We start from the raw sequence: 27,823 nt of genomic DNA on the forward strand, positions 1-27,823 counted from the left end.
TTCGGTCTAAATATCAAAGTTTATTGAAATAAAATATAATCTATAATAAAAAATACTACGATGTTATTCACTGGTTACAGTTTTAAGTATATTAACAAAAACATCCAACATTTTAATCCAATGACACTACACTTGTGATACAACAATGAATTTCATATTAAACACTGAATAATACTGAATCATTGTGTCAGAACATTTTATATTTCCCACCTGTATTCAATGTCTTTTCAGGAGTAGTTTCCAAAAGTGAAACTAGAAATTTAAGACACAATTTTTAGAGGTGTTCTTAGCATACATAATTAGCATTTAAAACAATAAGTCTATTTCACAGAAATCAGTTCAGCCGTGTGATGGGTAGGTGCATTTTAGGTGTCTTTTTTCAAGAACATATCCCAGTACTTCTGTGTTGTTATTCTGCACTTGCATTTACAGCAGAAGACTGACTTGTTAGAAGGAGAAAAGATGCTGGGACAGACAGGAAAAGTGAGCAGAGGTACCCAGTCCTCACAGTCGGCTCTGATAGCCCGTTTCAGCTCCATGTGTCAGCAGCAAATTAGCCTCACTGACGTGGAGGACAAAACCTATTTCTTTTCCTTACTACTGTTCAAAATGACAGTTTCAGTCAGCATTCCATTGAATTGTTGCTCCATGTTTCAACCTACTTCTGCAGCCCATATCAAGGGAAGAGTCACGTGCAGGCATTAGGAAATGACTTTCCTGGGAAATTATGCCCTCTGTCATTTAGCAGTCACACATCACGCTTCTATTATCTGGTCCTATGTGATCTGTGATAGTAGTCGTCATTTTATTGAGGAAAATAAGTCTTAACAAAAGCTTAACTAGAGCAAAGCTTCCCTAAAAACAAAACTGGGAAGTGAAGAGACGCTACATCCTTTCACAGTGGTTATGTCATACAAATAATGGGTGGGAAAGAACAGCAACAAACATTCCCACAAACCAGACAGCATTTTCAAAGATGAAACACCAGTCTCTATCTTAAAACTCATTTTGTGGGTTAGAGCTGCTTCATAGGGCATGTCTGTCCAGATGTCGCCGGTGGTCTGTGATGTAATGGGCATTTCGGCTCCCTGACTTTCCACATAAAGCTGTAAAGTGACTGCTGGAGCCACAGGAGCTAGGACTGCCTACCGAAGGACTCTGCACTGTGCATCTATCTGATTACAGGGCCGCCTGGCCTCTGCAGATGTGACAGTGCAGGACTGACCATTTAAAAGGTGACCAGTGACAAATTCCTATGTGAGCTGAGTAAGTCTTTACAATTCATGCTAGATAAAGTGGGCACTTTCTGAGATGAGGGGGCTTTTGTTCTTTAACTTTACCCTGGGGCAAAGCTTGGGTTTCCTATCTCTGCCATGGTATTTCAACTAGTTAATGGGAGTGTATCATGCCCTAAAAGATACCAGATTATTAGACAAGTCTAACCTTTGTCAGGACAAAGGAACATTGAGTTTGAGGCAAGAGTTGAAGATTTATACCCTGTTTTTTGTGTTTAGTTTTCTTGAGTTCAGAAGATAGAAACTAGAATCCTACATGTAAAAAAATATATGCATATATCAATTTGTTAAGCTCTATTTCCTAATAGCAGAAATACCAGGATTAAGTAAAGACATGCATGAATTAAATTTTAGATAAATTTTCAAAGTAAGCTTTCCAGCATTCTGCAAGGTATCCTCCTGTTTTATCTTCTCTGTAATGTATTCCCTTCAGGGAGCTTTTAATTATAAAAGTTATTTTCAACTGTTGCTGAGAAAAGTAAACTCAATTCTTCATAATTTTTCCTCTTAACAGTTTAAAAAATGTTGGGCATCAGTAACAAAAGTTGCTAAATTATCAGAGAACCAAGGACTCGAAGTTTCAAACATTCTTTTACCATTTCTCACTCACTGTCTAAAGCAGCTGCCTTGCACACCATCAGAGTTCATTTTCACACTAAACCACAAGTAAGGAGTCTACAGGGGAGAGAGCAGTCAGTTCCTGACGCTGCTTTACTCTGGAGGGGAACACCAAGGGGCTCGAAACACTTAGATCTGTAAAAGATACTGGGAGAACAGGTCTTTTAGTAGAGTGCATTTTCTACACCAAACCCTCCTGGTCTTCAGACTAGCCTTCCGAATACAAAAGCAACTGCAAAATATATTTTTGAAAGCCATGATGCCATATTTGAAATAATTCTACAAATTCTAACAGCACTAAAAAAACTGATTTAAGTCATTATAAAAGTCTGCACATTCAAGAACGGAGGATGTGCAGTGTCTGTGATGATCTCAGTAATTCTCGGTTCTCAGAGCATGGCATGTGCTTGGGAGAAGTGAGCACTGGGGAGCGGTGGAAGAGGAGCACCCCACACACAGAGTAAACTGAGGCGCACAGTGATTGCCAAACAAGACAAAGGCAGGTTTGTTTTTGGAGACAGGGTCTTACTACTTGTCCAGGTTGGCCTTGAACTCAGGATCCTCCTGCTTCAGCCTCCCCAAAGGTGGGTGACAGGTGTGTATTACTATGCCCAGACAAAGTTTTCAAACATCGAATGATCCAGAATTTCACATGTCTAATTCCATAAAATATGAATGACTGTCTTTAATGTCTTTGCCTTATTTTGTCAAACATTAATTTTTCAATTTAAATTATATGCCTAAGACAGTGATAGGTGTAAACCTGTAATCATTTCTATCATTAAAAAAAAAACCGGTACAATGAATAAGAAAACTAAGTAAAATGCAATGTTTGCTGTTTGCTTTTCAAAAGAAAGTTTAAATGAGCTGGGTATGGTGACATATACCTATAATCATGGCAGTGAAAAGCTGAGGCAGGACGATTCTGGGTTTGAAGGTTGCCAGGGCTACAACAGTTGATTCCAGGTCAGCAGGCTACACAGCAAGACCATGTCTAAAAGTTTAAGCAAGACTGAGGCAGTTCTAGAAATTCTGCCCTGATTTGCTAGGATTTTACAGAGGAGGTCTGTCCACATGCTAACATAGTGATCACAAGGCATACCTTTCCCTCCCATGCCTTCTGGTCCTCAGGCTCTGCATTGAGTTTATGATTCACAGAAAACAAGATGCTATGAAGGTATCGTGTGAGTACAGAATGGCTAACATGAGTTTAGTCAACTTATATCTGATATTAACTTGCTTAGGTAAGCCAAGATCTAGGAACATGAGGACGAATTCAAAACATAATAGGGGATGAATTGTCCAACTGAAAAAAAGTGAGGCAATAAAAACAAGATAGATATAAACCTAATCCCAAACTTAAGCCTCTGTCTTGCTCAAATCCTATCCTGACCTTAAAACATGGAAGAAGTTATTCTACCCATGAATACTGGCTGGGCATAAAGCCGATGCCATGATTAACTGCTTTACACCATACTCAGTGTGTATACGCATATACATGCTCTAGGGATTGAACCCAGGGCCTTGAGCATTCCAGGCAAATGCTCTACCACTGGGTGACACTCCTAGACCTGGTGTGTGTGTGTGTGTGTGTGTGTAAGCTCCTACTGAGTGCATATTTTTAAAATGACAACTTTTAAATTTGATAGGAAGTTTTGCTTTGAGACTCAAACAGAAGTCATGGAAACCTGCTTCAGAAACACACACACACGCTTCTAGGTATTGATAAACTAGCACAAGTCATAGCACTGTTAATACAATGGGGTTACTCATGAGAAATCCACCTTAATAAAGACTGGCCAATAACCTTGAGACTGTGCTTTGAAAGCAAGAGAAAAGCCAGGGACCATATCTGCTCCTCCACCTGCTTCTGCAGCTCTCATGCTGAGGGGGCACATGAGTCAAATGTGCCTGAAATTGAGCCTAGAAACACTAAGCTCCAAAATGTTTAAATTTTAACATCCGTTAGCAAGATATGTATAACAATTTCAAGTATTACAAAGTATTATGAGGGGAAAAATCCCTCAAAATACCATTTCAATGTCCTATGTACCCAAATAAGGAACAATATGCCTGAATATCACTTGCTACCTTGAGCAGAACATAGGAAATAAGCACACAGCAGTTTAGATCCTTGACAACCTTTGAGGACAGAAAAGCAGCTCAGAAATTTGTTTTAATAGAGTCAAACATTTAATTTCCCCCCCAGTAATCAAAACAAATATCTTATTATGACTCTTGTCATATCAAACCATTCCAGGAATGTAGCCAAGACCGACTTGGAAATCTGACATTAGGAAAGACTGAATTAGCAAACAATGCATTGCTTGTCATAAGTGCACGTTGACGTCTACTTATCTGATAGCAGAGATGCTGGTTTTGAGTGAGTTGTGTTTTCTTTTTTTCTTCTAGAGGGAATGCAGTATGGCAGTATTATCTTTGGAACAAATTAAGATAGTAAAAATAACAATAATTTCTATATATAGATTCTTCAAGGGCAATAAATAGATATTGTATATAATTATGGAAAAATATGCCTCAAGTATATTTTTTAAAATCACTCAAGGTTTATCGTTTTTTAAATTAAAATAATAGACTGTTCTGGGAAAAGCAAACCCTGAGGTTTGAGCTTTCTCCTTTAATCATCAGAGTGCTGTCTGTCATGGGTGTCTGTGCTGAGGTCAGGCCACCCGAAGGGGTCTGACCGCTGTCAATTCGTACTCACCCTAGGCTGGAACCAAGAGACTGACCAAGTATTTTATACACAGATTCTATACCCCGGCATATTCTCTGATTAGTTCCCATGCTAGCATAGGAAATCTGAAGAAATAACAAAGAACATAAATAGACATGTAATAGAGAAGAATATAAAGGATACAGCATGGCCCTGAATTTTTTCCCCTTAGAATAATACTTTTCATAAATAAAACTCTACTTTTTACATACAGATTCATCCTACAGCTGGTTTGGGATCATGGAGAATGTTAATGACAATAGTCTTAAGAAACTCTAGACTACTTTTTTTGGGTAGTCTTTCGTTGCCTCCAGATCACAAGAAATAGTCTCTAACTGGACGTTCAATTTGTGATGCTCCTGAATAAACAAGTTTACTGAGGCTTAGGGCAAATCACACAGCTATCTGCACCAGCAAAAATCTTTAAAAATGACTGAAACAAACTTCAAATACAAAGTATAGAAAAAGGACTGTTAAGGATAGTTTTCCAAACTGGATCTAGAAATACAATATGTGCTGCCTCATCACAAAGCTGAGTAAATATTCTTCCAGAATCCTATAAATGATATAAGATGTCTTAGGTTTATTTGGTTCTCATTAAGTTAAAAAATCTGATTGCTTTTACATAAATTCCTTCAGATTCCTGCTATGTTCAGAATTTTATTAATATCTTTTCACTAGAGTCAAGAGATTAACTCTCCTTCAGAAATGTGCTTTTTATTGGTTTAAATAACTATGCTTAATTTTCTAGCAATAAACATGATTTAAAATTTAAGGTTCAAGGTAATTCTAGAAAAAGGTAGACAGTGAACTCTGCTCTTCTCTGCCATCATATTTACAAGGCTGAACATGAGTGTGGTCTCCTCCTCACTCGCTAACTACATCCTTAACAAACAAACAAAAAAAACCCACCATTCAGGTTACCTAAAGGTGTTAAAATTCCTCAGAATCTCACAACACTACAAAGTCAGTATCTGATTTGGATAGGTTATACATATTAGTGTCATGTAATTTTTTTTTGCTATTGGAAAATAAAAAATATTTTTTCTATCTAAATTGGATCCAAGCTCCATTATCAGTTCTCAAGATAATAGCTAAAATGTACATTACTAAAGAAAGGTAAAGCTGTTCAAGGGCTGAACCAGTTCAATGTACAATGAAGGGTCATTTATTCCTGCTTTTTTTCTCTCCCTATATTAAACTCCTCATTTTTTATGGATTAGAACATAATTTAACAAATGTTTCAGAAATAGTTGTGCTAATAATTACATCTTTAGAAGGATTGGACTCACTCAGGTGACCTCCATCCATTGTCAGACAGAACACAGTAGCTTACTAACTGATTAGAGTTTCCATGTCACTAAAAACAAAGTAGGAGTGATATACTTATTTGGCTACAAGTGACAACACACAACAGTTCCAACTTGTAACATAAAACTCCAGCTCATAAAGAGTGTATTGTGTAACTTAAAAAGTTGATTGTAACAAAGTAACAACCTTCCCCTGGAAAACAAGAGCAAAATCCCTTGGGAGATCAGGCACAGACGGTAGGTACTGGGTCTTCCTTTCCGTCATCTGCATAGGTGGTTTCCAGATGCCAACACTTCCTACAAAATCACACAGCTGTTTTTTTCCTTTTCTTTCTCTTTGTCTTTTTCCCGGGGTTCCTTGCGTTTCCGTTCACTATTTCCAGGCTGTTTTACACTTGATGGAGAGGCTTGTGCTGGCTGGCCCTGCTGTATGAGAAACACACACAGGAAGAGATGACTAGCTTTCCTGGGTACTGAATCAGAGCTAGCTAGAACCACAAGGCACCCTCACAAAAACAGATGCTTGGCTGCATGGCTTCTGTTGACAGGTGTTAGGGTTCAGCTGGGTGATGGTCCTGGTCCACAGCTGGCCTGTTGCTGTGGGAAGTTTGGGTATCTTAGGGAAAAGGGCCTAGCAGTCCATATAAGGGTGGGTATGAGGGAAGTGGCAGGGCATGTTTTCCTGCCCGGCTCTTCCTGATGGAAAGGACAGGGAATGCTGTGCCACCAACTCCCACCTTCACCAACCGAGCACCGTCCAACTCTGCCTTCCCCATTACAGTGAACTGTACCCTTCACTGTAAATCTCAACAAATCTTTTTCTCTAAGTTGCTTCTGTCAGGTGTGAGAAAAGTAATTAATATACAGGATATCTGACACAAATAATTAATGTGAAATTAATTATGTACTCATTATTCTAAATACAAAATTATCTATAACTACTTAAGCTTCTAGTTTAAGAAATATTTACGTAGCCAGGCAGTGGTGGCACAGGCCTTTAATCCCAGCACTTGGAAGGCAGAGGCAGGTGGATCTCTGTGAGTTCGAGGCCAGTCTGATCTACAAAGTGAGTTCCAGGGCAGCCAGAGCTAAACAGTGAAACTCTGTCTCAAACAAAAAAACCAAAAAAAAATTTTATGCTAAACTTTCAATTTTGGTAAACTATAATATTTCATCAGGACTTCATTAAACACCATAACAAACAGATCTTGAAAGCAAAAATCAAGAATCCTGAGAACTGAGAGTATAAAATAAGTGTGTGCTATGGGATCAGAGAACTTGAATGAAATGGAAAGCTGATTCTAACATGGTAGGACTCACCTACTAAGCTTGAATAGTTAGTGCTTGATTAAGAAAGAGGCAAGTTTTTTTTTTTGGTTTTTCGAGACAGGGTTTCTCTGTGTAGCTTTGCGCCTTTCCTGGAACTCACTCGGTAGTCCAGGCTGGCCTCGAACTCACAGAGATCCGCCTGGCTCTGCCTCCCGAGTGCTGGGATTAAAGGCGTGCGCCACCACCGCCCGGCGAAAGAGGCAGGTTTTACATGTATTTTAATGAAAGAGAAGAAAGAGATGGAGAGAGTATATGTGTGTGTGTGTGTGTGTGTGTGTGTGTGTGTGTGTGTGTGTGTGTGTGTTATAAGTGCAAGGTCCGAGGTGTACATCTGGTGTCCTCTGTCACTCTCAGCCTTATTTTCTTGAAAGATGTTCTCTCCAGAATCTGGAGCTCGTTAGGTTGCCTGCAAGCCCGTGAGACCCTCCTACCTGCCCACCACAGTTCTGGGGTTGCAGGCATATGGCTATGTCTGGCCTTTGATGTGAGTACTGGGGTTTGAACTCAGGGCTTCACGTTTACACACCAAATACTCTCACCTGCTGAGCCCCTGCCCCAGTCCCGTGAATGGTGAGTTCTGTACTTGGTTTCAGGAGATCCTAAAAGACATCTTGTTTTCTTGTGTGCCCAAGCCAAAGGGAAGGCTTCTGGCATGGTGTAGGTTAGCGTCAAATAAAGGGACACTTTTCAATTCATAAAATGAGATTTAGCGTGCAGAAACCTGTGTGACAGTCATACTTTGCTGCTTAAAACACAAATCAACAAAAATGCCAAGGAGAGGGATGCTAGCTTGTGCTGAGTATGTGTTAGAAATTGAGTTAAATGGCAGCACTGTTGTTTCTAAAGAAACCTCAAGATGAAGTTTTACTGATAGGGAAAGGGGCCCCGAGAGGCAGAGGGCTTTAACCAAGTGTTTGCAATAGGAAGGAGGAGCAGGAGCCAACAGGAACTATAGGCCCATGTCTCTGTGGCTCCAAAAATTGCACTCTTTGTAGCAAAACCTCAGACTGTCTCTAGCTGAAAGGAAGTACTTTGTTCAAGTTTATAGTTTGTAGCTTTAAAGGTCTTAAAAGAAAAAGGCTAAATAATCTTATCAGAACCTCTAAGAAAATGTCTTCATGAAATCAGAAATATGTTAGGATAGTAAAAAACTTAGACCAATGTGAAGAACTTCCACAGGAAGAGCTAGAGAGATGGCTCGGCAGTTAAGAGCACTGGCTGCTCCTGCAGAGGACCCAGGTTTGATTCTCAGCACCTCCGTGGTGGCTCACCACTGTCTCTAACTCCAGTTCCAGGGGATCTGATGCCTTCTTCTGACTTCTGCAGGCACCTGGCACACACATGGTGCACAGATATACATGCAAGCAAAACACTCATACACATGAAATAAATCTAAAACCAAACCAAAGCAAACCAACAACCTCAAAGCCGTGGGTGCTGCCATGCTAACACAGCTGAAAAGCCCGAGCTGACTTACAACTGCTTCTGCCAAACAGACACTTTCTTGCTGCTAAAGTGACTGTCATGTTTGAGAGTCACAGAGCTGCAGCTTTACCTGGACCTGTGTGGAGGTGGTGGCAGCAGCCACGGCCACCTGTGCCTGCTCCTGCTCCTGGTAGTACTGAGAGGCCCGTCTGTCCTCCTCCTCCTGGAGTTTCTTCGCCAACTCCAGGTCACTGATTCCTTCTGGAATTTGCTCCCAGTTGATATCTTGGCTCTGCTGTTCTTGTTGCAGTGACAGTGCCATAAGGTAGTCCTGAGGAGTTCAATCACAACCAGCTTCAGCTTTGAGATGTGACCCAGGACCCAGCCAGCGTGAAGACAGACACCCATCAACGAGCTCAGAGAATGGCTTTCACAGAAGAGGTTTTTACAGCTCTATTAAGCACTTTTTTTTTTTTTTTTGCAGAGCTACAAATCTACTTCATTACTATCATTGCTCTACAGAGTTTTAGAATTTGTTTGAAATCTTTTCTACAAGCAATAAATAAGGCATTCAAGAAAGCTACTGAAAAAAGTTCTCTTTGTTTACAAAAGAAACATGTGAGTATGGAACATGCAGACAAGATAGAAAACCAGAAATAGGAAAGCTGAAATCACTGTAACAGATGTAACTGTTGAGTATTTATAGCCATCTAGTATTTTCTACATTCACATAGAAATTCAAACATATCTCCCACCCTCTAACACTATTTTAAGCTTTTATTTTTAATTTAACATTTGTTTTTAAAATAGTCTAAGAACTTCATAAGATTATTTATTCAATTCTCTCCCCCTCCCCTCAAAATTGTTTTGTTTTGCTCTGAGGCAAGGTCTTACTAAGTATCTTGGGCTGGTCTCCGTTTCAGATTTTTGTGCTTGGGCCTCCTGAGGGCTGGGATTACAGCTATATATGACCTATACAGCTCAAAGAATGATTTTTGTTTTTATTTTACATTATTTAATTACTCTCTCTTTTTTTTTCTTTTTCTTTTTCTTTCCTTTTTTTTTTTTTTTTTTGGCTGCATGTATGCCTGTGTGAGGGTGCCAGATTGCTGGAACTAGAGTTACAGACAGTTGTGAGCTACCATGTGGGTGCTGGGAATTGAACTGGGGTCCTCTGGAAGAGCAGCTAGTGCTCTTAACTGCTGAGCCATCTTTCCAGTCCCTTACTCATTTTTGAGGTAGGCCCTTGCTATATAGACCTGGCTGGCCTCAAAGTTGCCTTTGAGTGGAAAGCAGAGGACAACCTCAAGTGTCATTCATGTTTTTTTTTCTCTCTTTCTGTGTGTGTGTGGGGTGGGGGGAGGGGTAGTACAGTCATGTGCATGTGTGCACACCTTTGGTGGTTGGAGCAGGACATTAGGTATCTTTCTGTATTACAGTCTTGAGACAGTCCATGTTACTCTCTATATTACAGTCTTGAGACAGGGTACCTTAGTGAATTAGAAGTTCATCTTTTGGACTAAGTTAAGCCAGGTAGTCAACCAGCTCTCAGGAGACATCTGTCTCCATCCCTAATGCTGGGGTTACAGGGATGCATTGCCATGCCCAACTTTCTATATGGATGTTGGGAATTTGAACTCCGGTTTTCATGACTGGCCAGTGAGTCCCAGGGATCATCTTGTCTCTGCCTCCTCAGCACTAAGATTATAAGTGCATACAACCATTCCCAGCTTTTTACATTGGTTCTGGGGATTGAATTTAGGCCCTCATGTGTGGGCAGCAGGCACTTTAAAACTGAGTTATTTCCCTGGCCCCAAAAGATGAGTTTTAAAGTCAATGTAGCTATGGTCAAATTCAATAACTAGGTAATTACATCTTCTCCTAGCTACATACCTAGATTATCTCCTATGAGAAAAAGTTCATTTTGGTCAAAGTTATACCTAATTTATTATTTTTCTAACTTACTTATTCTCTGTCTATCTGTCTGTCTCTCACTGGGTGGTGGTAGTGCACACCTTTAGTCCTAGCACTTGGAGGCAGAGGCAGGTGGATCTCTGAAGTTTGAGGCCAGTCTAGTCTACAGATCGAGTTCCAGAACAGCCAGGGCTACATGGAGAAACCCTGTCTCAATGTGTGTGTGTGTGTGTGTGTGTGTGTGTGTGTGTGTGTGTGTGTGTGTGTGTGTAAGCTCCTACTGCCAAGCCTGATGACCAGAGTTCAATTCCTCGGACCCACATGGTTGGTAGGAAAGGACAGATCTGCACACTATTCTCTGACTTCCAGGTGCACTGTGGTACACAAACTCACCCACACACAAACTAAGTAAATAAATACAATAAAGTGGATTACTGGTTTCTGCTTATGCCTATCTCTTTCCTATGTATTCTCCACATAGCAGTCTTTTAAAAACATGACATAGTTCATGCAGTTTCCACATTTAACACTCAATATAATTGTTCTATTGTAATTAGAATGAATTTCAAAGTCCTCACTATGACCCTTCAACACACTCAACCTTCTGAATCATAGCGTATAACTGATGTTCATATAGAAACTATAGAATGATCACTTTCCTATTTAGGAAATATGAGAACTCACAGCTAAATTAATGGATGAATAGCCGGGCAGTGGTGGCACACACCTTTAATCCCAGCACTCAGGCAGAGGTAGGCAGATCTCTGTGAGTTTGAGGCCAGTCTGGTCTACAGAGTGAGTGCCAGGACAGCCAGGGCTACACAGAGAAACCCTGTCTCAAAAAACTAATAAATAAATAAATAAATAGATAAATAAATAAAATTAACAGATGAATCAACACTTTTAGATTAAAAAAAAAAACCTGACACTTGAAAAGAATTTGTTTTTTCCTTGCTATGTTGCCCAGGCTGCTTCCAACTTGTGAGCTCAGTGACATTCCTCAGCCTTCCAAGCAGCTGGGTACATCACCATGCCTCAATTAAGAGTATGCATTTTAAGCTGGGCAGCGGTGGTGCACGCCTTTAGTCCCAGCACTTAGGAGGCACAGCCAGGAGGATCTCTGTGAGTTCCAGGCCAGCCTGGTCTACAGAGCAAGATCCAGGACAGGCACCAAAACTACACAGAGAAACCCTGTCTCGAAAAACCAGAAAAAAAAAAAAAAAGAGTATGCACTTTAGCCAGGCATGGTGACATAAGTCTTTAGTCCCAGCATTTGGGAAGCAGAGGTAGGCAGATCTCTGAGTTCAAGGGAGCCTGGTCTACATAGGGAACTCCAGACAAGTTAAGGCTGTATAGCAAGACCCTGTCTCAAAAAAAAAAAAAAAAAAAAAAAAAAAAAAAAAAAAAAAAAGGAAAAGAAAAGAAAGAGAATATGCACTTTAGACAATGTAATGGGTGGTGGGGAAAAACAATTTTACCTGATCTATTTGGTCTTGTTGACCTTTGTACACAGTCTCAGGATCTGAAGGAGGTCGCAGATGGAATTCTGAGTCACAGAAATTTCCATCACCATCTACATTGTGTAGGCTTTCCCAGACAACTTTTTCTTCGGTAAGAAATCCCTGGTCTGTTACCAACAAATACAGTTGACCCTTAATAAGAAATAACAAATGAAAAAGGAGTGTTAAATTCTCCCAAACTAGCCAACATTAAATTTAAGGAACATTTTAAAGCCGTATATTTGAAGTACAGTAATTATTTTAACTGGATCTGTGCAACTCAATAAAAAGACCAAGCGGACATCTGCTCAAATTCACCTGGTTTTGCCTGGAGCTGGTTGGTAGTCAGCATAGCACAGTATATCAGGAGATAATGAGCTTCTGACATGTTAACTGACAAACAGTTATAGTTTGTTTATAGTTTCATTTCATAAAATAGAAAGATACAACCAGAAAGCATATGCAAAAAATATATTACATTGTCTGATTTTATTTACTTAACAAAAGTATGCTGATAGGACCACTCTAACCCAAACCAGCCTTTCCTAAACAACAACAACAAGCCCCATGTGTCCATGTGTGGGTTGGTGCACAGGTGCAGTGGCCCATGGGCCAGGAGTGTGTCAGAGCCTCTGAAGCAGGAGTCACAGGCTGACATGGGTGCTGAGGACTGAACTGTGCTCTGCAATAGCAGTGCATGTTCTTAAGCTGAGACACCTCTCCAGCACCGTTGGTGTTTGAAAGGACTGAGCTACACATGTCCTTTGTCCTGTTGCTGTTTGATCAACAGCACAGTGTCCCTTCTGCCCCTACTTAAGGGAAAAGGGCAAACTTCTGCCTGTGGAGTCCCTCCCCTACTCCTACTTCCACATTTCTTCCCTTTCTTATCTTTAAAATAAGTTTCTCATTTATCAGTCACCTTTAAAACAACTAAATGGATTTTCACTTCAATGTGGCAATCTGTGGGAAAGAAGCTAGCACTCTTAGTGAAAGTGTAAAAAGAATTAACAAGATATTACTGTATTTATTTATTTATCAGTGCTGGTGAATGAATGCAGGGCTTATAGAACCCGTCAAGCAAGTTTCTCTGCCCCTCTGCTACTCCTGGAACTATATCTTTGTTTCTCACCAGCGTTACTGTCACCCAGAACTCTACTTTTCACTTCTAATCTCTAACAGGAACAAGGCAAGCAAAAGCAAACCTCATAGCCTGTTCTCTCCCTCACTATAATGCACAGATAGACAGATCCCTTTGAAAGTCCCGGGCTGGTCAGGTGAGGTGGTGAATGCCTTTAGTCCCAGCACTCAGGAGGCATAGAGAGGTGGATCTCTGTGAGTTTGAGGCCAGCCTGGTCTACAGAGTGGGTTTCAAGACAGCCAGAGCCACATAGTGAGACCCTGTTTCAAAACAAACAAATAATAAAATAAAATCACATGTTGATGTTCTTCACCTGTGGAAAGATACCTATGCTTCTTATGCTTTGCTTCTAACATCTTTGGAATCTTCACTTTTCCTCTCTCTAAGGAGTCTGTCAATGTTTTAAAATGATCGAGTCTCTAACGTTAAAAACAAACGGGGGGGGGGTTGTTGGGAGGCGGTGGAATGGTTTCGGGGGTAAAGACAACCTGCGTTTGATTCCTGGGACCCATATGGTAGAGAGAGTACTGATTCGCCAAAGTTGTCCCCTTACAAGTGCTCCACGGCACACAGTGTCTGTGTCCGAGCTATCACATAAACTTTGAACACTCCTCAATAATAATGAATAACAAACAAGCAAACAAACAAAACAACCCAAGAGCCAGATGCAGGTGCAGTGGCATATGACTGTGGTACTAGTGCAGGGAACCTGAGGTGGGAATATCATTTGAGGTGAGCTAGCAATATAAAAAGTCTGAGACCGAGCATGGTGGTAGAACACTTTTCATTCTGGAATTTAGGAGACAGGTAAATCTCTATGAGTTCAAGGCCAGCTTGATCTACACAGTGAGATTCAGGCCAGCCAAAGCTACACAGTAAAATCACCTCATAAAACAAAGTGTAACAAACAAAAACATGAAAATCACCAACCTTAGGTTCCATACCTCTAAAGCCCCTACGAAGAGAAGCCACCACCCTTAAGTCCAACATCTCCTTTTCGGGCAAACCATTATATATAAAAAACCAAGTTTCTTTTTATGTTTATTTTTTTTACGTGTGTGTGTGTGTGTGTGTGTGTGTGTGTGTGTGTGTGTGTGTGTGCGCGCGCGCGTGCGCAGGAGTCACACAACCTGGGTTCAAACTCAGGTCCTTTGGAAGAACAGTCAGTGCTCTTAACTGAAGTATCTCTCCAGTCCTCAGCAAACATTTCTAGAGTTGCCACTATGGCCTTCTCCATTCCAGCCACTCTTAAGTAACTCAGATTCTTTTGTTGCCACGCCTGTCCCCTCCTCCCATGTCTACCCTCAGGGTTCTTATCTCTTCTCCCCTAGCTTCCTAGATGCCACACTCTTTTTTTGTTTGTTTGTTTGTTTGTTTTGAGACAGGGTTTCTCTGTGTAGCTTTGTTTCCTGTCCTGGATCTCACTCTGTAGACAAGGCTGACCTAGATCCGCCTGGCTCTGCCTCCTGAGTGCTGGAATTAAAGGTGTGCGACACCACCGCTGCCCAGCTTATGCTACATTCTTAATTTCCCCCTTGCCCTCTTCTTTCTCAGCTGTCTTTACTAATGTTTCTTCCTTGAGGTGATTCTTTAAAAGTTGACATTCTTTAAATCTCTATCCTAGGTTTTCTCTTTTGATTCCTCATCTTGTAACCCCGTCCCCCAATTTCTGTATTTTCTTATAAATCCTAAAATTCTATCAGTCCAAAGCATTCCCTCAGTATTTCCACACTGAAGTTCACCTCAGAAGTACTTCTTACATCCCAGACCCTTAACACTATATCTTTTTTTTCTTATATCTGTTTCTTTTGTTTGTTTTGAGACAGCCTCCTATAACTGGCTGGCCTGGAACTTGCTAATGTGGACCAGGCTAGTCTTGAACCCACAGAGGTTCACCTATTTCAGCTTCCCAAGTGTTAAGATTAAAGGTGTGAACCACCATGCATGGCCAGCCACGTATGACTCAATAAGGAACATCACCATCCACAGAGGACTCAGAAATCACTTATTTTTCAAATCCAGTGGAGATATCTGGCTGATCTATCTCCTGACCCACTCTGGAATCTTTTCACAGTGCACGGCCATTAGCAGCCCTTGTCCAAATCACTATAATCTCCTTCCTTTATCTTTTGGGGTATCTCCTAACTATACTCCACGTCCACTCTCAAAGTCTGAAGCAAATTAATGTCACACAAGGGGCATGAGAGCACATGACACCAGTGCAGCATTGTTAAGCTACAGAATCAACTTAATAGGAAACCTTAGAAGCAGAAAAAAAGGCAGAACATACATATTGTCTGAGCTCCCATGACCTTACAGATAGGCCTGCTTAGTCTACACAGGCACATCCTCTTCAACCACACAAAATTGGGGATACCAAACTGGCTAGTAAAGGCTTCCTGGCTGGGGACAAGTCTTTACTAGAACAGAGAACATCAGAGGCGATGTAGCTCTATGGTACAGTGCTTACCTAGCACATAGGAAATGAGGGGTGAGAGGGGAAGGGGTAGAGAGAGGAAGAGGGAAAGCTCTCAGCCACCAATGACAGCCAGAGACCTTGTTTTCTCAAAGAACTATTTCATTCCTACTCACTTTTGGGCCCAAAGAAGAAGAAAAGGAACACCAGTGCCATTAAGAAAACAAGGTTCAGCCAAGTGGTGGTGGCACATGCCTTTAATCTCAGCATTCAGGAGGCAGACAGGTGGATCTCTGAGTTCAAGGCCAGCCTGGTCTACAGAGCAAGTTCCAGGACAGCCAGGGCTACACAGAGAAACCCTGTCTCCAAAAACAAAAACAAAACAAAACAAAAGCCAGAAAACAAAAATCTTACCTCTAATTTTCCACTCACAACTCTCTTTTAATGTGACTACCTCAGGGCCTTTACATACTTGCTGCTAGTTATTTCTGCTTAGTTATTTCTTTTTGTTGTTAACCAATTAAACTCAGATAATTCATTCTCATATTTCAGAAGTTTTCTTTCTTTCTTTTTTTTTTTGTGTGTGCATGCTGAGCAAGTGCTCTACCACTGAGCTGTACACCTCAAGTCCTTAGGCTTGTATGTATATGACCTTCTCAGGGAAGTTTTTCCAACACAGTCCTGATAAGAGCTCTCAGAGTTCGTGGTACGTGCCCTTGACATAAGCATCTCAGTATCAAACAAAGAAGTCCTTAAATGGCAGGAACCACGGCTGCTGTATCTACGGCTGCACTTGTCAGGGTTAGCTTGGCTTTGTTAATCAGCAGATCCAAGGTCTGAAGAGGACAAGGAAAGCAAGATGACGGAGCAGCCATTCAGATCTGACTTACTCCAACTTTCAATTCCTGAGAAATGTGAATGGCTCTCATCTGACATCTCACACACTCCTAACTATGAAGCTGAGGTAACAAAATGTACTCTTCTTAAAACACGACAGTAACAGAAGAGCCATGGCTTTGGGGTTTTCTTTCATTGGCAAACAAATCATTTTATACTACCCCATGTCATCCATTGATTTAAAAGCATAGATAGAAACATGAAGATGTGATTTATAACTTCAATAAGCTACCTTCATTTAGAAAATAAACAGACATTTACATGGGAGGCAAACTGGTAACCGACACAAAACAGTAAAAGCTCAATAAGGACAATGTGGCCACTAACAGGTAGAGGATGAGTACAGCAGTGGTCCTCAGTCTTAGATTCACATTAAAATCACCTGGGGAGCATCTGAAGCACCGATGCAGGACAGACAGTGTAGCCTAACGGTGGAGTGCTTGCCTAGCATGTGTAAAAGCACTGGGTCTAATCCTTTAGATTGCAAAAAACAAACAAACAAAAAAACCCTAAACAAAACAGATGACAACAACAACAAAAACTAGTGTTTAGGTCCCACCTCCTTTAGAGATTCTAATTTAATTGTATTAGTGGTAAGTTCTGGGCACTAGTATTTTTTTTTTTTTTTAAAGCCATTCAGATAGGTCTAGGATACAATCAGGGCTGAGAACCACTGGTTTAAGTAGAAAAGGGGTACCTTTCAGTAAGTTAGTATTTGAAACGCTTCTTTAAGGATGGGTAATTTTGGGATAGGCAAACAGAAGTGAGGAAAGCTTCCCAAATAGTATGAAGAAATAAGAATGGCAGTAACACATATAGGATGGGAGCTGTGGCAGAGGGACCCTGCATTTTATCCTCTAGACACAGGTGCTAACTGAACATCTGTGCTGTATTATCCACACGGTAAGAACAGCATTCTGCCATCTAGGTTGATGATAAACTCCTGAACTAGATATTACCTGTAAAATCAAGAGACAGATCTAAGAGATGAACAAAAGGGATGGATTCATAAGAGTGTGTGTATGTGTATAAAACCATAAATACACTGATAATTTTAATAAAAGCCAACACTGTCATAAAGATAATTTGTGTGTGTTTAGGGGTAGGGACTTGAACTTGTAATCCTTCTGCTCAGCCTCTTCAGTAGCTTTGATCACATGCAAGCACCAACACATTCCAGTTTAGGGTAAATCTTAATTCTAACTTCTAGTATCTTTTAATGCTTAAATATAAACATCCTTCATTCATAACCACCCTGGTTCTAGCTCTAGGTATTTTGTTTTCTCTAAGTAAGAAATAACCTAGCTAGGCATGAGAGCACATGCCTCTAATCCCAGTGTTCCAAAGGCTGAGACAGGAAGATCTCAAATTCAAGGCCAGTGTGAGTTACCCAGTGAAGTCCTCTCTCCAAGAAAGTAGAAAAGTAAACAACTGAATGCAATAATCTGTGATAAAGAAGTTGAGACTTCATTTAAAATAAAAGCTTCAATTGCTAACCCATTCCATTTTAACGCAGTATTTAATAATAATTACCTTCACAACTGATGGCTAAGGAATATTAAGCTCAATCTTATTCTGTAGCAGATTAAACACATCTCTAAATCAAGCTCCTTTGATTGAGAGTAAAAAATATCTGTTTCTATAGCCTACCTTGTGTTTTGTCATGGTGCTAAAATGATTATTCCGAAAGAACACACAGAGTTCTCCTTCCTGAACCGTTGAAGTCAGTTCACATAATCCATGGTACGTCAGTTGAGTGGCTGTATTGTTTAGAAACTGCTCAGCTACAAAGCCTATGGAACCAATGTGTACTATGAGAAGGAAGAATCATTTCAAAATTAGAAAGTTATTTTTCCTATTTACATTGTTCCAACTGTATACAAAGGCCAATGTTCCTGTTACATGATGGCCCCCAGATTGGAGATGCATCTTTCTAATTTTCTTATGGGAGCAGTGTCCCTGGTCATTCCTGTCCTGAAGAAACAATGACATGAAATGGCTTTCATCCACAGGTGCAGTTTCTTAACTTACAAAAACTCTTTCAGGTGATTTACAAGAGACACAGACACAATAAAACAACAACAGGGAAGTCAGTCACTCTATAACATTTTATAAGAGAGCTAAATCAGGCACGGTAGTGTATGCCTTCAATCTCTGTGAGTTCAAGGCCAGCCTGGTCTAAAAAGTGAGTTCCAGACCATCCAGGGCTACACAGTGAGACCTTGTTTCAAAAAACCAGAGATATATAGAGAGATAGAGACAGAGAGAGAGAGAGTCAGAGAGCATACCAAGAAGTGCAGAGTCAAGTTGAGTTTGTCTTGAGAGATACTTCAATAAGAGGCTGAAAATAACTTGGTGGGAATCTTGGTAAGCCCAGTGAGTGTAGCTGAGCAAGGCAGGTCAGGGCACTCCTTTTTCTATTACTTTTTGTCAGGCCAGGGCACTCGGAGGTTCAAAGGAGTTAGAAAGTTACAATGCAGCACAACCACAAGGACTTGGTTAGGGAGAGCAGAGTCTGAGGTCTACAGCACACACTTGTGTCTATACACTGGGAAATGAGTTTCCCTTCATGTTATTGTCATCACCTGGTTCACCAGAATGTATTCAAGCTCTTACTATTATGTACTACATTAAAGGATGCACCATTTGCTCAAAAGTACTCCTGGCTGCAGTATCCATGCTCATAAACGCTTCCTTGAGAAAATACAAAAAAATTCACTGGAGACAGAGCACACTACTATTATGTTGGTGTGAAATTCAAAAATGAACAATAGACACATCTTTTTCAGTCTTCTTTTTATAGAATAGGAAATAGGCTCACAGAAAATAGATGATTTGCCCAAAGTAATTATGGCAAAATGAAAACTGGGATCAAAGGAATTATTATTGGTATTAAAATGTTACCAATTTAGTGCGGAGATGATTATGAATTCCACCTGAATTACATATCACCCCAAATCATAAGGCATAGACTTATTAACAGTTTAAAAATACAATGTTTCCTAATTCTTTTGTTGTCTCTCTCTCTCTTTTTTTTTTTTTTTTTTTTGGTTTTTCGAGACAGGGTTTCTCTGTGTAGCTTTGTGCCTTTCCTGGATCTTCTTTTGTTGTCTCTTAAATAGTAATTTTAATCCCAAATAGGTAAGGTTACTCTAGGTTCAACTAACTAATTAGATTTTTTTTACAGAATAACAGTTAATAAGTATAAAAGGAATAATAAAAACACAATAACCACCATAACCATAATCGATTCAGTTAAAAATCAATGGTCCCCAATCTGTTGAGTATACAATTCTTAGAGAAAAGGCTTTAAGTTTCAAAGCCTTAGGACAGATTATTAATTACCCATTATTACTTATTAATTACAAAGTGAAAAGGGTAATTTTACAATAAAGATATTTGGCCTATTCTACCTCACTCAAGTTTAAATATAACCAACACTGAATAATCTACCAATGCACCCAATTTGATGCAGTAAGAAGACAACTATAGAGGCTGTCATCTGTGTGGCATTCCAACCAAAATTTTATCACCTGTCTCTACTCATAAGAGAACAATCAGTTAAGTAAAAATTGGGCCTAGTCTATAAAATACTGGTCCTCACTCTTTAAAAAATGTTAGTAGAGAAGAGTGGGAGTAGATGAGGGCAGGTTGCGTAGAGAAGGACTGTGGAGGGGAAGAGAGCAATGCCACAAATGCAGGAAAGTTTTAAAGGGGCTGGAAATATGGAACAGTGGGGAAAAGCACATGGACGGACAGTGGTGCACACCTTTAATCCCAGCACTCGGGAGGCAGAGGCAGGTGGATCTCTGTGAGTTTGAGGCCAACCTGGTCTACAGAGTGAGATCTAGGACAGGCACCAAAAACTACACAGAGAAACCCTGTCTCGAAAAACCAAAAAAAAAAAAAAAAAAAAAAAAAAAAAAAAAAAAAAAAAAAAAAAAAGCACATACTGATGTTGCAAAGCACTCAAGTTTGGTTTCTAGCACTAGCACCCACAACTGCCTCTAACTCCAACTCCAGGGAATCTAAAGCCCCTTTCTGGCCTCAGTGGTCACCCCATACATGGGGTGTACACACATGTACACACACACACACACACACATAAAAAATAACAATGTTTTTAAAAGTTTTAAAGAATAGCTTCTTGGCTAGCAGTAGAGCTTGTGTCAACGTTCTTTCCTTTGTACGGGGTTGGGGTGGGAGTGGGGGTGTTGTCTGACTTGAGCTTGTGTAGGTCTTATACATGCTGTCACGGTCTCTATGAGTTCATGTGTGCATCTGCCCTGTTGTTCCTGGACAATGCTGTCTCCTTAAAATCACCTACCACCTCTGGCTCTTCGACTCTTCCACTCCCCTCTCCCATATAGACCCCTGAACTTTGACAGGGAGGGGCTATGATGAGATATTTCTTTCAGGGCTGAACACTCCCAAGTCTCTCTCTCTCTCTGCATGTTGCCCAGTTGTGGAGCTTTGTGTTAATTACCATATACTATAAGAAGTTTTTTCTGATGTGGGTTGAACAAGGCATTGACCAATGTGTCATTAGGAGTTGTTTTATTGCTGTGCTCATTAGCAGAACAGTAGTAGCAGGTTTTCCCTTGGGCCCATGACCTATCTAATGTCAGGTTCCTGGCCTCATTAACAGTATCAGATATGGGTTCCATCTCATGGAGTGGACCTTACAGTCCCACCAAAAAGTGGTTGGTTACTCCTATACCATTCAAGCCCCTATCTACCAGTGGGCATATCTGGCAGGCAGGTTGTTATCACAGCTCGCAGGGTTTGTAGCTGGGTGACACTGACGATGACTTTACTTCTCCAGGAGTATGTACAGCACCTTCTACCACTATGAATGCTAGCCAGCAGAGGTGAAGCTTGCAGTGAGTACCAGCTAGATTTCTCCAGGGAGAGGGGAAAAAAATCAATTTTCTTCAATGGAATGACACTAGGTATATCCCCCACACTCCAGGGCAGGCCCCATGCTCAGGAGTGTTTGACTAGCACACATAATTTTTTGGGGGTGGCTTTTAAAAAAATATTTATTTTATATATATAAGTGCTCTATCTGCATGTACAACTTTATGCCCAAAGAGGGTATCAGATCCCACTATAGATGGTTGTGAGCCACCATGTAGTTGCTGGGAATTGAAGTCAGGATCTCTGGAAGAGCAGCCAGTGCTCTTAACCACTGAGCCATATCTCTCCAGCCCCCAGCTTTTTTTTTTTTTTTAAAGAGAGAAAAGAACATGAAGTTGGGTAGATAGGGAAAGGAAAGGATCTGGAAGAAGTTGGGGATCAGGAAAGAATACGATAAAAATATATTGTATGAAGTTCTCAAAGAACAAAACAAAGGTTTAAAATAAAGCAGGAAAGAAAAGAAAGGAAAATAGGGATCTATTCTAAATGACAGAGATTGAAGCTGTTACAACTGCTGACTGGTCCTTGGCTGGAGTGTACACTGAAAGAGATGGAGAGTTGGAGGGTATGGTTAAGAAAACCAGGGAAGGAAGCACATGAACAACATACTACGTAACACAGCATGACACTGCCTTGTCTGAGGTCACTGTGATCACAATGGGAAAGTTACACAGAATCCTTTCTTTTCAAGAGACAATGATGACACACTCATGAGTGAAGGGATGTGACATTTGCAACTAGCTCTAATACGATTTCAGAAGAAACAATGTGTTGTGTAGGAATACAGAAAAAAGGCAGGTATTCAATGTGTGAAGAAGTGGTGAATTAAGAGCAAGTGAATGTTCACCAAGAGAATCTTTTTATGTTTGAGATGTCTCAAAATAAAATTTGGGCAAAGAAAAAATGATGGATATTACTTAATAAATTAATAATTCTTGCCACTACTTAATAAAGACAATATGAATGCAATCGGGGGGGGGGGGAAGAAGTTTGAGTAAATGAGTAAATATCCTGGAGTTAGTTTCAGAAGTGTGTGTTTATCCTAGGAATAGTTATTAAGAAGTTACTTCTAAAAGATGTGAAACGAAATGACTGGCTTGTGGGGAGTCTGGCAGCTGGTAGTGTGGGGGGCTTTCTTATTGATTCTTATTTTCATGTCACAAGCAATCATTAGAACAATCAGATTCAAGAAGGTATGGCCATTCAAAAGAGGAAGCAGACATGAACCTCTGCTTACTGTAACAACACTGTGCTGTGCTCACAAGGTGTCAGCACCCAAGAGAAAAGCTGCTTTTGCCGATACCAGCTACATAACATTCTTCCCCACCAAAAGAATGCTAGTAAAGTATTTCTTATATTCTGAGGCTTCACGGCATATGGAATGCTTGGATTAAAAACAAAACAAAAGTAGTTGTCATTTAAGACTAAAGCTTCTAAAACTAGAAATAAACCAGTTTGGATATTTTATTGATTTAAAAGGAAGATACAGTCGAAGGCTACATATAAAAAGGAACCGGGCTACTTCTTGAACATTAATCAAGGTGGTATGACCACAAACCACGTGGGAAGAACTTGCTGGAATGTGAGTGAAAACAGCCAGTGTGGCTCTTCCTTGTTTGTGTGAACTTTGGGGCCTATACAAGTCATAACTGGTATTATTTCAAATGCACTACATATTGCTATTTCTTATATTTTTGGTTGTGAGCCTAGCCTTTAATGGCTGAGCCATCTCTCCAGCCCCATATTGCTATTTCTTATCATCAGAAAACTATCCCAGCTTTCAAACTGTGATAAACTTCACATATGATTACTTCTTAGTATAAAAAAATCATATAGTTTCACTGCTATCAAATTGGCCTATCAAGGACTTTATAATAAACATGCATGGTATATGCACCCGAAAATTCGATGCACTGCAGGGTAGGTGATCCTTTCTTGCTTTTGCCAAGATATCCTTCCCAATTATCCATACTATGTACCTACACCTATCCATTATCCTGGGGAGTCAGTGTCAGAGAAACAATGACTTACACTATCAGGTTAGGGAGAAAAAGAGGAGTGATGGAAGAATTGACCTTTCCATGTTCATTGTATTTAATTAGTGTGTTACCAACTCCTATCCTTGCAGAATCGCAGCCTGCCATGGGAAGGATGCTGTCAGGCTGTTTCCAGGGACCTCTTACCCATAACATGCACACCCAAACTCCTTTTTATGATATCACTCTATTTCTTACCACTTTCTGACTCTTACTCTTCTTTTAATTATCATAAAAGAGTAGAAGTATATTTTTAAAAATCATTTTTTTAAAAAAATTTATTTATTTTAACAGTGTTCTTTCTGCAAGTTTATCTATTTATTTAACAGTGTTCTTTCTGCAAGTTTGCCATATGCCAGAAGGGGGCATCAGATCTCATTATCGATGGTTGTGAGCCACCATGTGGTTGCTGGGAATTGAACTCAGGACCTCTGGAAGAGAAGACAGTGCTCTTAACCTCTGAGCCATCTCTCCAGCCCTGAAGATCATCATCATTATTATTATTATTATTATTATTATTATTATTATTATTATTATTATTATAGAGTGTGTATGTGTATTGTGCATATATGTTACTGGATGCATGTAGAAGTTAGAGGCCAACTTTCAGGAATTGGTTCTCTCCTTCTGCCATGGGTTCTGAGGATCAAACTAAGGTCATCAGGTTTGTTGTGGGAAGTGCCTTTACCTCTGAGTCATCTCACCAACCCTAGAATAGTATAATAATAATAGTACATTGGGTGTTGTTGATAAAGTAGATTTCATAGATAGAAATTTCCTTATAGTCTTCTTTTCAGGAATGTATCTGAAACCAGGAATGTAGAAAGAAAGGAGTACATTTAGTGAGTAGAATTCTGCATACAAAGAGAAAAAAGATTTTCTTGTTTTTTTGAGATGATCTCACACTGTAGCCCATATTGGCCTGGACTCACTATGTAGCTACACTGTTCAGGCTGGACTCAAACTCATGGCCGTCCTCCTATCTCAGACTCTAAAGCAGTGGGATTAGAGGAGGCATGAGACACTACACCTGGCAGAAAACATTTTTATGATAGCTTTATTGCTTGTTTCCTTCCTAAAATTTAAACATTTTTGCCTGAAATTGTAATAAAACAGATGTCACTCAAACCAATGATCAATGTTCCTATAAGCTTATGTTACCTTTTCAAGTAAAAGACAGGGATAACTTTTTATTACTTGCATTTTTGCATAAATATATAAAGCTCCTGGATAATTAATACAATTAGTAGGATCAGTCAAGATGAGATTATGTACACACAACTTTTTATATGCTCTTATATAATCTTTTGTTTTGTGGTGTGTGTGGTATTCATGTGGAGGGCCAGAGGTTGGTATAGGGTGCCTTTCTCAGTTACTATCCACCTGTGTCTGAGACAGGGTCCTCAGCAATTTAGCTAGACTGGCTAACCAGCTGGCCCCCAGGATGTTCCTGTCTTTGAAGTGTTTAGTTTTTATGTGGGATGTAGGAAATCCAACACAGGTCTTACACAACAAGAATTTTACCAACTGAGTCATCTCCCTAGCCTAGCCCATTCTTTTGTTGTTTGTTTTTGAGATGGGGTCTCTATGTAGTCCTGGCTGTTCTGAAACTTGCTATGTAGACCAGGCTGGCCTCAAACTCACAGAGATCCTCCTGCCTCTGCCTCCTGAGTGCTGGTATTAAAGGCATGTGCCATCTTACCCAGTCCCTAGCCTATTATATATCCTTATAGTCACTAGCTTTAATTTCTAAAAGTATGTTAACTATAATCAATTTTTCTTATGCTGCATGTTGAAAAACTGTGTCTGAGTGAGAGTGGGGGACTCATCTCCTTGCCCTTGCATCTTTTGATTTTTCTTTCTTTCTTCCTTCCTTTCTTTTCTTTTCCATTCTAAGGAAGGAGAACTTGAGCCTTACTATGTTCTTTTAGGAAGCAGTGGAGTGAATGGTGGTGAAAGTTTATCCAAATGGCTTCCAGCCCTAGAGCATTCTGGTTTCAAATCTCTTTACTCACTATTAACTGGAGCACATCTGAAAAATGCTATATTTTTTTAAAGCAGAGTAAATGTAGATTTATTGAGGAAAAGTGGCAAAGAACTCTTGAGAATGGGAGGGGCTCCAAAGGAGGAAAACCCTGAAAAAATGATGACCTGTCTCTGTGACAGTGAATTTAGTAATTTTAGTCGGTTACTTGTGCTCCAGAATGAGGCTTTCATACTGAACTGCACTGAGACACGGTGGAAAATACATATGCCCTCTTCAGGTAGAGGTTCAGGGTCAGTAAAGCAACCCATTCAGTAAGCCCAAGTAATAATCATCGGACATCTGATCGTGCCAAAGCTGCAAGTGGTCCAAAGCCTTCTGTAGCACCCAGCCAGCAGAAGAGGGCTCTAGAAGAATCCTTTCCTGCATGTCTACAGATGCTTCTCTTTAATTCCTACAAGAGCCACCACTTACAGTTTTAGAAGTCCTACCTGAGAAATTTACAACTGTGAAATGAATTTCCAGGCACATTGTTTAACCAGGTATCGGCAGCACTCACCCACCTTCACTAACCAACTGGCTGTTGTCGGACTGCTTACAGGAGATGATCTTCTCCACCAGTTGGTTGTAGCTGCAGTTGCCAACAGCTTTTACAATGTCATCAATCTGGAAAACAAATGACTGTCTTACTAGCCCTGGCAAGATTAGAAACAGTGACAAAAACAATCCCATCACTCTGTAAGCCTCTGTCCTAATACAACACTAAATAGAAATGTTTATGAGAATGTTAGTACAGAAGCCAGAACCCAGCAGTTTCTGTTTACAACTCAAGTCTGACACATGAAAACTACAGCACAGTTATAGTTGAATTGTGCAAAAATGATAGTTATTACATGCAACTGTAAAAACTATAAAAATGCATAGATGGCTCGCGCCTTTAACCCCAGCACTCGGGAGGCAGAGGCAGGCGGATCTCTGTGAGTTCAAGGCCAGCCTGGTCTACAGAGTGAGTTCCAGGACAGGCACCAAAACTACACAGAGAAACCCTGTCTCGAAAAACCAAAAAAAAAAAAAAAGCATAGAAAAGCAACTACAATACATGAGGTATTCAAGAGGAAAAATAAGAAAATTCAGGGGGTAGAGAGATGATTTAGCAGTTAAAAGCACTGGCTGCTTTTCCAGAGGACCTGAGTTCCTTTTCCAGTACCTACATAGGTGCTCACAACTGTCCCGTTCCAGAAGCCGACACCCTCTTCTGGTCTCCACAGACATATAGGCAGATAAAACATCCATACACATAAAACAAAAACAAATAAAAAAAGAAAAACCCAGTGTTCAGATAAAACACAGATGTTTTCAAACAGTGTGGTGGCACATGCTAAACCACTCTTCCACCTATGACACTTTCACACCTATTTTACTTTTTTTTTTTTTTTTTTGGTTTTTCGAGACAGGGTTTCTCTGTGTAGCTTTGCGCCTTTCCTGGAACTCGCTTTGGAGACCAGGCTGGCCTCGAACTCACAGAGATCCGCCTGGCTCTGCCTCCAGAGTGCTGGGATTAAAGGTGTGTGCCACCACCGCCCCGCCTTTTACTTATTTTTTTTTGAGATTGGGGGGAGTCTTATAAATTTCAGGCTGGCCTTAAACTCAGAATGCCTATGTCATCTGCCCATCACTTTTCTTTGATCAATTTTGAGGCATTTCTTTTTCCTTACAATATTTCTATGTAATTATATTTTATGTATATCTCTTACCAACAGCAAAACACAAATCTATTTTAATCCAGCCCACAGTCATGTCTTTTTAAGTATTTTCGGAGGCCAGCATCAGTAACAAAGCAAGGCTTACCACAGAATTAAAAACAGAAATTGTTAATTATTTTCTTCTTTAACAATTAACACTAGGTCCTTGGAAACCTTAATTTCATTAATTCTTCTAACTTTTGTTATTATTTCTGCAGAGTTTTAGAAGTTTTGAGTACCCAAAAGATCATGCTATTTGGTAATCATCAGTCACTTAGATTTATCTATGTTTCATACAATATATCCAGTTTTTCTTTACATTTAGGATGATTTTGCCTCATGTCCAAATGCTTATTTATATTTTTACTAATAAAGGTCTAGTGAGAGCACATTACTAAAATGTAATTTGAAAAAAAAATTGCTTCATTTTTGAAAAGTGACTTTACAAGGACAGAATTATGGCCTCGAGTTTGTCTTCTTCAGTTCATTGATGCCATCCTGTTACCATCTGGTCTGCACCTTTGCTTTCAAGAGGCCAGTCACAGGCGTGTGGTGGCGTGTACTTG

At 40.1% G+C, this 27,823-nt stretch overlaps 1 protein-coding gene across 1 annotated transcript in view; it reads right to left on the reverse strand.

Moving 5' to 3' along the window:
- The window catches only part of Mindy2 (MINDY lysine 48 deubiquitinase 2), a 63,674-nt gene continuing 35,851 nt past the window's right edge, over positions 1 to 27,823 (reverse strand). Inside the window, exons 5-9 of the mRNA XM_052713689.1 lie at positions 26,079 to 26,181; positions 18,226 to 18,368; positions 12,104 to 12,277; positions 8,842 to 9,042; positions 1 to 6,383 (exon numbers count right to left, since the gene is read on the reverse strand). Of these exons, the coding sequence (XP_052569649.1) occupies positions 6,255 to 6,383; positions 8,842 to 9,042; positions 12,104 to 12,277; positions 18,226 to 18,368; positions 26,079 to 26,181 (750 nt within the window). The 3' untranslated portion in view covers positions 1 to 6,254. The remainder of the gene's footprint in view (positions 6,384 to 8,841; positions 9,043 to 12,103; positions 12,278 to 18,225; positions 18,369 to 26,078; positions 26,182 to 27,823) is intronic.

The sequence above is a fragment of the Peromyscus californicus genome, unplaced genomic scaffold (genome assembly GCF_007827085.1).
Source record: "Peromyscus californicus insignis strain IS unplaced genomic scaffold, ASM782708v3 Scaffold_11__1_contigs__length_118956290, whole genome shotgun sequence".
Taxonomy (NCBI): Eukaryota; Metazoa; Chordata; class Mammalia; order Rodentia; family Cricetidae; genus Peromyscus; species Peromyscus californicus.